Genomic DNA, 17,655 nt, shown 5'->3' on the forward strand with positions numbered 1-17,655 from the left:
CTTTGTTCAGTTATCTTCCAGTTTCAGCTTCTTACCAGCTGGGGTGACCCCTATTATGTCGGTCTGAATGGTCTTGAGATGTACAATGAACATGGAGAGAAAATCCAGCTCACAGAGAACAGTATCCTTTTCATTTCATCTTGCTTTTTATTGCAGTAGATCATAGTTATTAGATTGATTGTGCATGATTTAAAAGGCGTGAGCTTTCTTCAGACTGCTTGCTTTTATGTCTGAATTGAAATTTCTCTAATTTAAAGTTAAAAGGGTTATCCAACCCCTATAATTCCCCCCCAAAATGCCCAGGCACCTCATACAGGTTATACTTACTCCGCTTTTCGACACCTGTGTCGCTCCTGACGTCTGCACGGCTCCTGCTGCATCTCCCCTCCGAGCGGATCAAAACATCCGGCGATGGTGGGGAAGCCAATAGCAGGTTGCGACGGGAACGAGCCTCCTTAGCTTCACGGGTGACGTTAGGGAGGCTCGTTCCAGTCGTGGCCTGCTATTGGTTGGACCGCCCTCCCTCTCCCATCGCCGGATGTTTGATCCACGCAGCAGGGAGATGCAGCGGCAGCCGTGCAGGCACCAGGAGCGATGCAGCTGCCAGGGTGTGGGGTGAATATAACCTGTATGTCGTGCCTGGGTATTTTGGGGGGCATTATAGGTGTTGGATAACCCCTTTAACTGTGCACACTGGGGGACATTTTATTTATTTATTTATTTATTTTATGCACTTATATAGCGCTACTATATTCCGCAGCACTTTACAGCTATTAGCATCACGCTGTCCCCGAAGGGCTCACAATCTAAATTCCCTGTCAGTATGTATTTGGAGAGTGGGAGGAACACAAAATACCCAGAGGGAACCCACGCAAACGCGGGGAGAACATACAAACTCCATGCAGATGTTGTCCTTGGTCGTATTCGAACTTAGCACCCCAGCACTAACCTCACTGCTAACCACTGAGCCACCATACTGCCCTTATGAAGACTGGCAATTTAGACGCCGCTCTTGTCCCTAGTGCGCTGGTGGTTCATCTGCCTAAATTAGGTAGAGGCTCCGGCCGGAGACAGACTTAACATTTCTCTAAATCTATATTAGCTCCCTTACCTAAAACAGGCATAGAAAATGATAACTGAGATAGGCCTGTTAGCCAGCCTATCCTCGCCCATTCCACGTCCTATTTTTTAGACCTGGTGTGACCGGCGGAAAAGGGGAAAAAGTCGCAGATTGGGGCACAGATCACCTTTGCGCCGCAATCTGTGACATATATATGCTTGTTTGTAAATGACCCCCACTGTTCTTTTCATATGTTAAAATGCTGAAATGGGTTTTATACAGAATAATCCTTTTGTGCTGTGAGAACATAAAACATCAATTGTAGAATGACATTAGAGATCGCATAAACCTTGAATACAGATTCGACAACATATACTTTCATTTGGTCATTGTTTAGTTTGTAGCCTCAGAGACATAACTCGTGGACACGGCTAACCAATATGTGTATGATGATAAAATGATTAGTTATTCGTTCCATGTTTACCCATGGCAACCTTCTGCTAGCCATGAACCTATATTTTATGTAATGCTTTTCGTCATCAATTACAGAAAAACACCATTAGCAGAATGACATATATCATCTATATATATAAAAAAAGGACGTATGTGTGTGTGTGTGTATGTATGTATGTTCTGCGAAAAAAAACGCAACCATCCACCTGGAAAGAAATCTTGCGGGGGTCTCAGCTTTCTAGGACTTACCGTTCCCGAGACTCCCAAAGAATGCCCCTTTATTAGCCAATAGAAGCTCGCAGGTCCTACTCCAGGTTGCCATAACAACTGATCACAGGTTTTAGCAGTTCGCAGCTCTTTAAATATTCAGTCATGACGTATGACGGCACAACTACACTGCTAAATGCATGGGGGCAGGGGCCACTATTAAACGGACGGGCGCTATGGAGTTCACTATTAAAGGGGCAGGCACTATGAAGTTAACTGTTAAAGGGGCAGTCACTGTGAAAGTCTCTGTTAAAGGGGTGGTCACAGTTAAAAGGGCAGCCATCGTGAAAGTAACTGTTAAAGGGGCGGCCACCATCAAAGTCCCTGTTAAAGGGGCGGTCACCGTTAAAGGGGCGGCCACTGTGAAAGTCACTGTAAAAAGGGCAGCCACCGTGAAAGTCACTGTTAAAGGGGCGGTCATTGTTAAAGGGGCAGCCACCATGAAAGTCACTGTTAAAGAGGCGGTCACCGTTAAAGGGGTGGCCACTGTGAAAAAGTCAATGTTAAAGGGGTGGTCACCGTTTAAGGGGCGGCCACTGTTAAACTCACTGTAAAAAGGGCTGCCACAGTGAAAGTAACTGTTAAAGGGGCGGTCACCGTTAAAGGGTCGGCCACTGTGAAAGTCACTGTAAAAAGGGCTGCCACCGTGAAAGTCTCTGTTAAAGGGCGGTCACTGTTAAAAGGAAAGCCACTGTGAAAGTCACTGTTAAAGGGGTGGTCACCATTAAAGGGGCAGCCACTGTGAAAGTCACTGTTAAAGGGGCAGTCACCGTTAAAAGGGGCAGCCACTGTGAAAGTCACTGTAAAAAGGGCTGCCACTGTGAAAGTCACTGTTAGAAGGGAAGCCACCATAAAAGTCACTGTTAAAGGGGCGGCCACTGTGAAAGTCACTGTATAAAAGGCTACTACCGTGAAAATCACTGTTAAACGGGTGGTCACCGTTAAAGAGGTGGCCACTGTGAAAGTCACTGTTAAATGGATGGTCACCGTTAAAGAGGCGGCCACTGTGAAAGTCACTGTTATTTAATATAAAATTGCAATAAATAAATACCTGAGCAATGCCGGGTCATCAGCTAGTATATATATAAAAATAAATATTCCAATACCTCAGCCTTTACCCTGAGCTGCCTGACAGAAAACAGAAAGGTTCAAATGGATTACTCACAATGATTCATTTTGTTATACCCCAGATTCATTTAAAAAATGTCCAGTTTGTTGTTTTGGGGATTTAGATTCTTTCATGAATGTGTCAACGTTGATGAGACAAACGAGGGTACATGTATAGTAATATAAAGACGTAAGCTACATATGAGTTGCATATTTAGAGCACTATATACCCACACTTGTAGTAGTTTTGTCCAGAGGGATACTTTTCCCCCATGGCATATACCACAGGATCGGGGGCAAGATTTCAGTAAAATAAGTGATTCATCTCATCAGTCACCCTGATCCAGTAGTATCTTCATTGTGGGCTATTCCACAACATACAGTATGAGTCAGAAACCCATATTGGAAAGACACTATGGCATTTTGCAGAATCTCTAGCCTTAAATGTATTCAGAAGAATAAAAGGCCATGTCTATTAAAAAGGTACATAGAACCTCTGTATGAAATAGGAAATAACAGTAGCACTATTTAAAGAGGGCCTGTCGCCTGCTTAAACCTTAAATCTGTGTACTTCCATGACTTGGTGTTACTCCACTGAATAATCCAGTGCCATTTTTTTTCTGTCAAGACTCCCCATTCCCAAATTATTGGGCCATACTGCATCAAGGCAGTGAACATTACACCCCCTTGAGCACTGAGTGTTGGTCTTCTTGGATATTTGCATTGCCAGGCCTGATAATTGATATTTGCATTGCCAGGCCTGATAATTGAGGAAATGGAGGGGGAGGGGGGGGGGGGGGGTTGCACAGTGAATAAAATAGCACCCAGTGGAGCAGCATGGATTCATCGTGGTTTGCAGATAAAAACATTTTAGCAGATCATAGGTCATGTTCTCCAAACAGTGTCTTGGATGGGGCCAACATCTTGTTGCCATTTCTCTGGGTCTTTCTTGGGATCTTTCATGTGTGCTCCTTAGATTACCTTGTAAATTTTAGATATTTCAGGTCTTGTATTTGGACTCTCAAATAACTTTCTTAAATTCCGTTCTCTGCTTCTTGGTCTAGCGGTGACATTCCAATACAGTGAGACATGACTGCTGCAGCCAGGGCTGGACTTGGCAAGCAAATTTTTTTGACGCAAAATACAATATTTATCCACCTTGTACAATCTTTATCTTCTTACTGCACTCAGAAATGGGCCATTCTGGCTTTGGTTTCCACAAAAGCTTTTGATTAAATCCTCCATGTTCAGTGACATGCAGACTCTATGTTCAGTTGAGATCGTTGCTAAGCTATTCAGTCTTTCTTGAGACACATGGTGGAGCACAGGTAGATTTTATTCAGCTTAAAAGATGAAAAGCTTCTTTCCTAAAGCAATAGTGATGGGCAATGTCGGTTCTAAGCACAGGGCAATGCTTAAAGGGGTTCTGCAATTCTTTTAAACTGATGATCTATCCTCTGGATAGATCATCAGCATCTGATTGGCACTCGGGACCCCAGCCGATCAGCTTTTAAAGAAGGCAGTGGCTCTCCAGGAGCGCCGCGGCCTTCTCTCAGTTTCCCTCAGGCCCAGTGACGTCACGACTAGTATCAGTGGCCTGGGAGGGGCTAAACTCTGTTCACTTGAATGGAGCGTAGCCTCGCCCAGGCCAGTGATACTAGTCACTGACGTCACTGGGCCTGCGGTAAGCAGTGAGAAGGCCGTGGTACTACTGCCAGTGCCGCTGCCTTCTCAAACAGCTGATCGGTAGGGCTCTTGGGTGTCGGACCCCCCGCCGATCAGATACTGATGATTTATCTAGTGGATCAGTTTAAAAGAACTGCTAAACCCCTTTAAATTGCCCTAAAGCTCCAAGAGATTCTCCTTGTAAATTTAATCTAACATGTCTGCAGGAGAATATATGTGATTTGTAAAACACTGGCAGCTGCCCACACTTCCAAAACCAAATCTTGGACATTAACATCACCCAGTGTGTGCTCTAGTTTTTTACATGACCTTCTAATTTGTTTGCTGAATATAAAAATCCATACAGAAAAAAATATAATCTTGTGTGAACCTTTCACTGATACTATATAGTTCAGTATCAATAAGGGTAAGGAAAAGCTGGTCTGGTGTAAGCTGAGCTTGCTTATTTCCCTCATAAAGGAACTTGCGAGCTCTATCTTCATTGTCTGTAATTTCTCTGCAGTTTCTTTGGCTTCACTTTGGGCTGATGAAAGTCCATGATTCCAGTAGTATTGGAGAAACTGGCATGGTCAGTCTGTCTCTTCACTTCATCAAATACCCTAGAGGTTTGCTTATATTGTAAATGTGATACAACACATTGTAACAGATCACAAATTCCTTTCACAGATTCTGTGCTGAAGACAGTGTTTTTCCATCCTTTTTCTCTGCAGTATGTTCAACCAGTGCATACAAGGCCTCCACCATCTCAGGAAATTGGTGGCATAGGGCCTTTACACTTTGAATACCACACTTCCATCTGGCTACTGATAGATGTTTCACAGTGAGCTTTATGTGGGGTTTTTGAACTGACCAGGAATTGAAAAGGTTCTATGCCCAAAAAAGTCACAGCATCAACCACAACAAGATTACCTGAATGACTGCTGCAGGGAACACACAAAGACTTTCTGTTGATCTCTTGCAGTCTTTTTTGGACCCCCTGCATGTGTCATCATATTGCTGATGTTCACATAGGACTGATAACAATCTGCAGTGTTACGTTTCAAGTTTTCAAGCTCCTCAATGAGGGTATGTCACAGGCCTATCGCTGAAGGGTCTCAGGGCACACAAAAAAACTACAAAGTGTTCTTAGATGGACATGGCAAGATCAAACTGTGCCATCACCTCTGTCTGCCATTATGCGGCTCAGATAGTTTTTTTTCTGAATGCCCTCTTAAGCTGGCCATATGCATTAGTCTTCTGTCACCCGAACCTGCCATTATTGCTCTAATGTGTTTGGGAAGCTCCTGACAGATGTCAGGTGAGACAAGGATCAGGCAAAATTAATATTTTCACCCTATCCTTCTGTTCTTCTAAGAAGATAGGCCACTGCCAGAAGTGTATGGCAGTGGATTCTTCCGCTTTCCCTATCCATTAAATGCACGCACGTGTGTATGTAAGTATATAGGATACCGGGAAGGAGTTGGAGACAGCTATTGAATGTGTGTGGGCGCCTTTAGTGCCTGGTTGCGTCCAGCTAAATGACAAAAATAGCAATTATCCTGGTTAAAAGTGCTCTCCAATGACGTACTTCAGGAGCATGTAATTCCTGACTAGTACTGTCACTGGTTGTGTCTGCTTTTAGCCCCTCTGCTAATTCATGCCAGGTCTACATACTTGCACAGTGTGCTCTTCCTTTTTCTTGCTCTCTTAAGTGGTAAGTATTGATCCACGAGCGATATCCACTATTACTAAAAGCAAACGTTATTCTTTTTTTCAAAGTGTACAACAGAAGTAGCACACAGAATCACTCCTTACTGAATAAACTAGCCGATTTCTGTGTATTTTTTTCTCCTTTGTTTTTAAATATATTTTTAATTAGAATCAAACAATAATTTCCAACATATATTGTGCAACATCATTAATACTTTTCTCCATATTTTTTAACCCACCCAAATACCCTCCGCACCCACCACCCCTTTTGTGATGCGTAGCTCTATAGGAGGAGTTAAAAACTGATAAGGGCCATTATTTCCACATACCCAGTATCCTAGTCCATTTTTCATCTATTTCTCTGTTTGTAGAGAACCCTCTCATATCTCTTAATCTTGTTCACAAAATTTAACCATACAGCTACATTTGGTGTATTCTGTGAGAACCAGACCCTAGTAATCAAGTCTTGCCAAAAACATTACTCTTAATAAAAGGGTCTTTTTATCTTTATGGCAATTTACCTTGGAGAGGTCACCCAATGTCCAGCATCCTATCATCAAGGGAATCACCATTTTCAGTTTTTTCGTAATACCATATCAATTGCTCCCCAATACTGTTCTAATTCTATACAAGACCAGAACATGTGCACAGACTTAACCCCATCGTGGACAATTGGATGTGTTTCTAAGACCACATTTATTAAGCCATATCGGCGTAACATAAATTCTATGTAAAATATTAAATTGCACCAAAAAGTGATTAAAATTGGGGGAGACTAATCTTAAATTAGCCAATATTTTTTCCCAATCATCTCCTTTTAACGTTAAACAATCAGCTCCCCAGGCTTTTTGACCAGGGAAGCTAATTTTATTATTAAAGCGCCATTCATTCCAGAGCGCTGTACGTATGAAGAGGGCTATACATACATAATACAGACAATTGCACTAATCATAAACAAGACGAGTTACAAACTGGTACAGAAGGGGAGAGGCCCCTTCCAGTGAGGGCTTACAATCTACATGGTATGGGAGAAGGACACAGTAGGTGCGGGTGAAGTTGGTCATGGTGGTATAGAGGCAGCAGGGCCACTGGTTGTAGGCGTTTCAGGTTTCTTTTGAAGGATTCCACTGTTGGTGAGAGTCTAATATGTTGGGTAATCGAGTTCCAGAGTGTGGGGGATGCACGGGAGAAATCCTGGAGGCGATTTTCGAAAGAGGTGATAAGACGAGAGGAGAGAAGGAGGTCTTGTGAGGATCGGAGAGTGCGTGTGGGGATGTATCGGGAAAGTAGCTCAGAGATGTAGGGAGGGAACAGGTTATGGACTACCTTGTATGTTTTTGTTAGTACTTTGAAGTGAATTTTCTGGGCAATATCATGAAATAGTGCTTTTAATACTAGTTTATACATTTTGGCAATATTAACATCGTGACGTTTATACCCCATTAATTCTTTTAATGGTTTAGAAATGTCTATGTCTAATAAAGATTTATCTTTATGACTAACGAACGAAGCTGTAGATGCCTAAACCATAATAAATTAGTTATATTCTCCTTGTGCTAACTCCAAAAACGAAAGTACTTCTCCCTTCCTCACTACTTGTGAAAGAATATAGTTTTTTTTGCCAATACTGATCCCCTCCTAGTTCATCTAGGACTTTTAGTTGGTAGTTATGCCAAATGGGTGTACAACATAAGGATCCCTTTATCGCCAGGACCTACTGAACTGTTTCCTTGTCTCAGCACAATCCTGGCGCAGACTAGATAACTGCCTGGATTTTAGTAGGGTAAACATGGTATAATAGCCCGATCTACTCACCAATGACCTACATAATGGGATTTTATTCCAGTGAAAAAAATAGCCATAGGTGTGCAGATATAAAATAACCCTTAGAATATGGAATGTTTATTCCTCCTTTTTCTATGGGCTTATATAGATGTTCCAGTCTTGCGCACTTTCTTCCCCATAGTAGGTTATTGATGATTCTATGAAGTAGTTTAAAAAATGTATCTTCTGTCCATACTGGGGAACGCCTGAGAATAAAGGAACTGAGGTAAAATCACCATCTTAGTCAAGGATATTCTGTTAGGAAGTCTGAACCATTCTGTTAGGAAGTCTAAACCATATTGCAGTTTTGGATCTCAATTTGGTTATCAATGGATTTAAATTAAGACGGAGAAAGTCTTCAATCTTGGCAGAGATGGTCATGCCCAAATACTCAAAAGACTATCTTTTACATATGAAGGGGCCCCTCTCTGGGAAGTTCAAATCTACAGGCATAAGAGTGTTTTTTGACCAATCAATGTCAAGACCTGATACTTCCCTAAATGAATTAACTAATTGAATACTACTTTTGGGAGTATTAGATTAGTATCATTTATAAAAAATAAGACATCATCCGCATATAACAAAATTCTGTCATCTATCCCTAATGTCCCAAATCTTTCAATCCTAGGATTTTGCCTTACTATTGCTGCCAAGGACTCAATATAGATGTCAAAGAGTAATGGGGAAAGCAGAAACCCTTGACGGGTGCCTCTACTCAAGGGAAAGCTCTCTGTCAAACTCCCATTAATGTTCAAACTAGCCCTAGGGGACTTGATCCCATTTTCCCTAAAACCCTCCAGAGGAATCTCCTACTCCAGAAGTAGGCTCACTTCCCCCTCCCTGTAAGGCCCCATATATCAATAAAACCTGATTCCTGCAAAATATTGCCAGGGGAGTCCCTTGTAGAGGAATCTGTGTATTACCCCCCATTGAAAACCTATCGATCATTGGGTTAATAACACAGTTAAAGTCTCCGTTAAAGGGGTTGTCCGGGTTTAGAGCTGAACCCGGACATACCCTTCTTTTCACCCTGGCAGCCCCCCAGATGTTGGCATCGGAGCATCTGATGCTTTGATGCGCTCCCTTGCCCTGCGCCAAAACCCACAGGGCAAGGGCTCTTTTGTTTACAATAACCAACTGCCGGGCGGAAACTTCTGCCCGGCAGTGTGTTCGGTGGTGTCACCGGCTCTGATGGCGGGCTTTACCACTGCCCTAGCCATTTTACTGGCTAGGGCAGCGCTAAATCCTGCCCATCAGTGCCAGTGACGTCACCAGGGTTCCTGGCAGCCCCATGGAGAGCCCCGGTACGTCACCGGATGTCCAAAAAATGCCTTTGTCCTGCGCGATTTAGCACAGGGCAAAGGAGAGCATCGGAGCATGAATTGCTTCCGGGGTGAAAATGGAGGGATGTCCAGGTTTAGCTCTGAACCCGGACAACCCCTTTAACTATTACGGCGTTCAGGCCAACGATCTATGAAAGCAAAGAATTAAGTATTCCAAGAGAAAAGGGTGGAGGGATATAAACAAAAGCCAGAATACATAGCCTTCCAGCAAGCTTCGCATAAAGAAATACATTTATTTCCTGTTTATCGATAGAGGATGCCCCGCAGACAAAATTAATCCAATTATGAACTAGAAACTCCTCTAGAATAACTAGAGATGATACGTCTGAATGGCGCATAGCCGTTTCCCCAGTCAAATGGGTCTCCACTAGGCACACAATTGCTGGTAAATGGCTCTGAACCAGATCGAGGACTGCTTGTCCTTTAAAGGGAACCTGTCACCTGGATTTTGGGTATATTGCTGAGGACATGGGTTGCTAGATGGCCACTAGCACATCCGCAATACCCAGTCCCCATTAGAGTTGTTGCGATACCAAATTTTTGATTTGGTTTCGATACCATGAAAAAGTATTGCGATACTAGATACCATTCGATACCACGCGAAAAAAATAAACCAAAAAAGCCACGTGCATTCCGCATTCCCCATTTAAAAAACTGCGAATCGCGCCGTTTTTTTTTTTTTTGTTCCGGCGTTCACCACATAGATTTTTTTTATATTTTAATAGTTTGGACTTTTCTGATGTGGCGATATGTAATATGTTTATTATTTATACATTTTATATGTGAAATTGGAAAAGGGGGTGATTCATACTTAATATTTTGTTTTTACACTTTTTATTTAATAACTATTTCCCCCCTTAGGGGCTAGAACAGGGGATTTTTTTCATCCCTTGTCCTATTAACCCTGATAGAGCTCTATCAGGGTTAGGCACCATGCACACGGCCGTGTTTCACAGCCGTGTGCGGGCCGTGGAACCGCGGCCTGGATCCCTCCTGAGAGCAGGAGCGCACGGCGTCACTGGTTGCTATGACGCCGTGCGCTCCTGCTGCCGGCACAGTACAGTAATACACTGGTATAGATCATACCAGTGTATTACTGTATTGCGGCGGCAGCAGGGAGCGCACGGCGTCATAGCAACCAGTGACGCCGTGCGCTCCTGCTCTCAGGAGGGATCCAGGCCGCGGTTCCATGGCCCGCACACGGCTGTGAAACACGGCCGTGTGCATGGGGCCTTAATAGTACTTAACACTGCCCTGCTGCTCTGTGCACACAGCATCAGGGATGTTACCATGGCAGCCAGGGCTTTAGTAGCGTCCTGGCTGCCATGGTAACCGATTGGAGCCCCAGGATTACACAGCTGGGGCTCCGATCAGAAGCTGCCACTGCACCACCAATGATGGGGAGGGGACCCTGTGGCCACTGCCTCCAATGATTTTAATACTGGGGGGGTTGAGAGGGGCCGGTGCACTGTGCCACCAATGATTTTAATGGGGGGGGGCGCTGATCGCAGCTCCCTGTCAGGGGCAGGGTGGCGGCAATGAGATTCTGCTGCCAGCACCTGCCTCCTGTATTATGTGTTAAAGTCTACTTTCCTGGGTCCAGACTTTATGTATTAGGCTACACAGAGCGACGCCCAGCGATGTCCCAGCACTTACTATTAGTCCTGGGTGCCGCTCAGTTCGCCCGCTGTGCCCCATTACTGTCTCCTGCTCCATATGCTAATTACTATCGGAGCAATGGGGAGGAGACATCAGCTTCTCTAGTGGGCGTTCCTTCTCGCTGTCCAATCGCAGCGCAGGGAGAAGGAACGCCCACTAGAGAAGCTGATGTCTCCTCCCCATCGCTCCGATAGTAATTAGCATATGGAGCAGGAGAGGAGAAAGTAATGGGGCACAGCGGGTGAACGGAGCGGCGCCTAGGAATAATAGTAAGTGCTGGGACACTGTTCTGTGTAGGAAAAGTACTATCATTGGTGGCACAGTGCGCCCGCCCCTCTCTTCTCATTGGTGGCAGCGGCAGCAAAGGGGGAGGGAGACACTGCTTCCTACTCCCCTATGCTGCTGAGGGAACATGAGCGCGCTGACAGCAGCGCGCTCATGTTCAGTGATACTAGACTGCGCAGAAGCCCAGTATCGAAAAAAATGGAAATCCCGGTATCGTATCGGCTGGGGAATCGACATTTCGATACCCGCAACAACCCTAGTCCCCATAGCTCTATGTGCTTTTATTGTGTAATAAAAAAACGATTTGATACATATACCACACCGCCGCCAATAAAATGCTGCTTGCAGCATTATTCTGTCCACCATGACGAAGCAACGGAACGGAATGCATTTAAGAGCATTCCGTTGCGTTCAGTTGAGTTTTGTCTCCATTGACAATGAATGGGGACAAAACAGAAGCGTTTTCCTATGACTGATCTAAATAGTGGAAAGGGAAAGTGTAGATGTGAAAGTAGCCTAATCAATGTCACTGCACTACACAGGACACAATGCTAATAAAACAGCGTCTAAGAGGTAATAACACAATATGTTACTATAATGGTGTCTGTGAGATAATAACGTGATATATTACTAATAATAGCCTATCGTCAGTAATATTATACTGTATTATCTCACAGACACCATTTTATCATGTATTATCAGTAGTATATTACTTCACAGACAGAGGCCAGGTGCTGTGAATAAGCTTAGCTAGCCTAGTAGAAGATGGACAGTCCACAGTCACATGGAGTGGTATTGTATCATTTGGCTAGGATTATCTTCTGCAGTCTGCTTCTGGTCTGGTCTAGAACTGCAGGTGACATCTACTACCTTATCTGTACTCAGAGTTATTATTCTGCTATCTGTGGTGTTACATAGGACTGCAGGTAACATCTACTACATTGTCTGAACTCTTAGATTTATCACTGTTATCCATGGTGTTACATAGGACTGCAGTTAGCATTGACTAGATGATCTGTAACCAGAGAATTATCACTGTATGATCTGTGGTGTTACATAGGACTGCAGGTAACACCTCCCAACTTATATGTACTCAGAGAATTATCACGGTTATCTGTGGTGTTACATAGGACTTCAGGTAACACCCAATACATCATCTGTATACAGAGAATGATCACTGTATTATCTGTGGTGTTACATAGGGCTGCAGGTAACACCCAATACATCATCTGTATACAGAGAATGATCACTGTTCAGCAAAAATACAACCGTCTGCATCCGTCATGAACAGATCTGGTTGTATTATGTTTCTATAGCCAAGACGGATCCGCCATGAACTCCATTGAAAGTCAATGGGGGACGGATTCATTTGTGTTCAGATTGTGTCAGAGAAAACTGATCCGTCCCCATTGACTTGCATTGTGGGTCATGACGGATCCGTCTTGCGCCGCATCTCAGGACAGAAAGCAAACTGCGGTTTGCTCTCCGGTATGACAACGGAATGCATTTTCGAGCATTCCATTCTGTTCAGTTATGTTTTGTCCCCAGTGACAATGAATGGGGACAAAACGGAAGCGTTTTATTTTTCCGGTAGTGAGACTCTATGATGGATCTCAATACCGGAAAACATTAACGCTAGTGTGAAAGTCTCCTTACACATCTAGCTACGTTGTCTCCATAACTTGGAAATTTCTGAAACCGTGTTGCTTGCTGTGCTGTTTGCAGCTCCCATTCACTGCTATGTGGGTTAAAGAAATAGCAGAATGCCATCTGCTGCGATGTTTCCGTAAGGCCTCATGCACACAACCGTGCCGTTTTTTGCGGTCCGCGGATCCGCAAAAAACGGAGGCTGTCCGTGTGCCTTCTGCAATTTGCGCAACGGGCGGCCCATTGTAGACATTGAAGTGAATGGGTCCGCATCCGAGCAGCAAAAACTGCGGCTCGGATGCGGAGTACAACTACAGTCGTGTGCATGAGGCCTAAGGCTGAGTTCACACTTTTTCGAAGAAAAGAAAAAAAACGGGGAAAAAAACGACCGTGTAAAAAAAAACTGATCATGTGCATCAGTAATACTTATTTGGCAGCCATTTCTGTCTGAAATCCGTTATTTTAGACTGAAATAAGTCCTGCATCTATCTTTCTTTATTATTCTGTTCTTCTGACTGATCAGAAGAATGGAAAAATAAACAGTGACGTGAACTCTCCCTAAGTCTGTCCACCGCCAAACGCCACTTACTGTAGTTTTTCCCATCTCGGTATATAACCAAAAGTACAGGGATCCTCAAGCATCGCATTGGTGCTAATGCAGTTGTAGTCTATCACAATGTGTACTCATTGGGGAGAGGCGGCCGTAGAAGGGACCTCCACAGCCCGACTCATTTAACAACATGTCGCACCAGAAAACTGGCGCTCATCACACTGGTAGATTTAAGTTCTGGTGCACGGGCAGCCCATCATGCGCCTCTTAATAGTTGTGGCGTATCTCACGGCAACACAGGAAAAGCTATGATCGGTATACAAAACGACAGTCTTAATAAGCCTCCCTCATTCTGTATATTTAGAATCAGTGGTTTTGAGCTATTTCTTCACATAAACAAACCCCAAAAGCCCCCTCCCCTCCAAAAAAAACCACAAAGCCATTTGCTTTTCTTCATAGAGTGAATATCCATGTGCTAAGTAATTGTCGGATCCCATTGATTTCACTATTGCGGTATTTTCTAGTAGTGTCCAGTCCCCAGAGCTTCCAGCCGATAGCTAACGGAAAATCACTTGAGTGACATCCTCCAGTGACATTTATCGATATCTACTGGGTTGGATTTTTTTCTGTGATTTTTAAGTGTAATTGTTAGTCACATAATTGCTGTAGAAATTTGCCAGTGTGATGCTGATGGGTAAAATGACTGCAGCTGGTTATTAGAGACGAAACTGCATTTTAAGTCATTAAGAGCAATTTACTGTATATAAGGTTAGCACCCTTTACAAGCAAGAGCACTTCTAACATTAAGAGTCCAATCACACGTCAGCATCTGTTTTGCGGTCCGCAAATTGCACATCCGCAAAACACAAACACCGGCCATGTGCGTTCTGCATTTTGTGGACCGCACATGGCCGGCACTATAATAGAAATGCCTTTTTGTGTCTGTTGCTGTGGACAAGAATAGGACATGCCATATTTTTTTGCGGGGCAGTGGAACGGAATTGTAGCTGTGTGGACAGCACACAGTGTGCTGTCCGCATCTTTTGCGGGCCCATAGAAAATTAATGGGTCCACACCCGTTCTGCAAAATTGCGTAACGGATGTGGACCCATTTTGCAGATGTGTGAATGAAACCTAAGCCTGCAGAAATGAGAAGATTGGACTGTTCACATTGGTCTCTCTGATACGCCGATGGTGAGTGGTTCAGGGTGCATGATGGATACAGTATTATAAATGGCACATGGTAGGTTAGAGATTTTGCCCGGGCCAACTACCTTCCAGTTACTTCTCTTTCACTAACGGATACTTTTGAAGCCAATGTTTTAAATTGATTTAGGCCTCATGCACACAATCATTTTTCATCCATGTGCTATCAGTATTTTGTGTGTAAAGCACACTGACCAATACATTTCTATGGGGCAATGCACACATCTGTAATTTTTGCTGATCCATGTGGTTATTGCACAAATGATGTCCTATTAGTGTCCGCATTGCAGAAAAGAAGAGCCCTTTCTGTTGTTGGGAGTTTTCAGTAATATGAAATGCACACATAAGGTTCTGTATTTTGCAGATCCGTTGTTTGTGGGCTTAACTATGGACATAGCCTTGTGCATGAAGCCTTAGATTTACACATTTGGCTTCTGCAGCTTCTGTGTTTTACAGCACACAGCAGCTGCAGGATTATGTTTTGAGATAAATCTGTCAGACTGGATCTCTGACTGTTCTGTCCATGCTGCCTCTCACTCCTCTCCCGAATAATCTTTCGAAATGAACTTTGTCATAAACCAGCAACAGCATTCTGCAGCTTCTTCATATTGTGAAACATATAAGCTGCCAAAGCCATACAATCCAATTACAAAGACAGATTTTAGCCCAAAATGCATCTAAATTAATGCAAAACAAAAATGAAAGTATTCATAGCCTTTATATACCTGAAATGAGTCATTCCGGTAGTGACATTTGGGCAAAATATACAGTATCTTACTCTCTGTTCACACATTTATTTATTTTATTTCAGTTTTGTGTAGAACAGGATAGGATACTACACAATTTTTTAGCAATTAAAAATATATATTTTTTTAAGTCACCATTGTCCGCATAGCCTTAGAACATCTCTGACATAATATTTTATGTAGCTCCAAACTAGGGCTTCCTAATTATCTGCCCTGTATATAGATATCTTAAAGTGATCAGATCTTTTTAAAGTATTATTCATTTTTTTCTGTCAGCACCATCCAACAATATTTGTGGATCTGAATTTTACTTTAGTTAAAGAGTTAAAGGTTGAAAGCCCACACAGAGCAGCGTTACTTCAAAGACTTAGCCATATGGACAACTACTGGGAATTAAAAGTAACTGTAGTGAGAAAATTGAATGTGATCTGTTTATCCAAAACGTTCAAAAGAGGATTTACTTTTAAACTCTTGAGAAATGCATCAGAGAAGCTTAAGATAAAATAAGATAAAACCTGATTAAGACTCTGTCTGGCGACATTTTCAGTATGTGTCTATGACAGCGCAGTAAAATATTGTATGTTTCGATACAAATTAGCAACATTTTTTCTCATGTTTTTTTTTCTCAAAGCCTCATATTTAGCTATTTTTGTGCTCAAAATATTTGTTTTTGTGATTTCTCTTTTGCACCAACCATCAGACCCCATATCAGCTATGACTGCATTATGTGCAGGGAAAAGCCGAATTGTGTATGATTTTCATCTCTGCTCCATATAAATAAATCTATTGCATTTAGGTCATTTTTAATTGCATCTCATGTTTGGATTTATTCCATATTTAGACCGTGGTCACAGTGAGTCGTTTAGATTTCAACAAATTTGTACCAGATGTTTCTAGGGCATCATTTTTTCCCCCAGAATTTACTTTGAAGCTGCCCGTGTCCGCTTAAATTAAAAAAAAAAAATTTGTAAATGTAAGTGCATACAAGGTCGGATTAAAGAGAGGGCACTGTGGGCTCCACTACAGAGCAAGCACAGGGGGCTTCCACCAGATCTGCAGGGTTGGCCTGATGCTGAACCTGCAGATGACAGTGGGGCCAAACTAAGATCCAAACAGAAGTACTTTTTTAGCACCATATCTAATGAATCTGAATGATTCCAGTTTGCATTCAGTATCATGCAGGGCATTCATTGTTGCGTGAGCTGCAGAATATAGATCTGCTGGACAGTCAAGTGAAAACATTTTTCTGAGAAGTCTAAAGTAATTAGAACGAAACAAAAGAATTAAAGGGAGTTTCTTCAAATTAAATATCGATGACTTATCCTCAGGATAGGTCATCAAACTCAGATCATCTGCTTGAAAAGGTGGCGGTGCTTGGAAGACAGCCTTTTCATAGTATACTGATCACAGCGTCATACTTATAGGGCTGTGTTTGGTATTGCTCCACTTGAATAGGACTGAGCTGCAGAAAGACCATGTAACCAATGAATGATCATCGGCAGATGAAGGCGCTACAGTACTCGCCTGAGCAGCACAAACCCAACAGCTAATTGTCCAGAAAATAAATTTTTGATAAAGAGCTCTAGCTTTTGCTATAGCTTTTAGTTTTTTTTTTTTTTTTTTAAAGGCCAGAATGGTAATAAAATATAAAAAATAGATACACTCCCATCGCCACATCTCCCATTCTGACGCTTCTTAGGTCTCTACTTCCTTGTCCTTCTTGTCCTTGACATTACCATTCATACAATCACTAGCTGAAGTGAAGAGACCAGCAGGGATCCAGGAAGCATTAGGAAGTTGATTTTTATGACTGGCCAGACATTCCCATCCTAGCTTCCTATAGCCACCACAAGAGGGAGTTTACTGCATACTGTTTCAGTATTGAGTTCAGGGTATAAAATGTATACCGTTCACTCCCTCTAGTGGTGGCTGAGGATAGCTCTGACCACTGGAACTATCAATTATTGAATTAAAGATTGCGTAAAAACAATCCCAGTCCATATAACCTAGTAGTCATTTGGAATTTGATCGAATTCTAAGTAAGTTTGACTTTCATAGTGGTATAGTGAAGTAGAGCAGATCCAGCAGTGTGAATACAGCCTTAGAAATGCATCTGCCATAAAGCATACACAC

The 17,655-nt window shown here is 42.8% G+C and overlaps 1 protein-coding gene across 2 annotated transcripts in view; it reads left to right on the plus strand.

The window, feature by feature from the left end:
• Window positions 1-17,655, plus strand: part of LOC122945692 (katanin interacting protein) — a 205,555-nt gene that overhangs the window by 139,259 nt on the left and 48,641 nt on the right. For both annotated transcript variants that reach the window (XM_044304839.1, XM_044304840.1), the window contains one exon: window positions 11-121. In XM_044304839.1, the coding sequence (XP_044160774.1) occupies window positions 11-121 (111 nt within the window). The remainder of the gene's footprint in view (window positions 1-10; window positions 122-17,655) is intronic.

The sequence above is a fragment of the Bufo gargarizans genome, chromosome 8 (genome assembly GCF_014858855.1).
Source record: "Bufo gargarizans isolate SCDJY-AF-19 chromosome 8, ASM1485885v1, whole genome shotgun sequence".
Classification (NCBI taxonomy): Eukaryota; Metazoa; Chordata; class Amphibia; order Anura; family Bufonidae; genus Bufo; species Bufo gargarizans.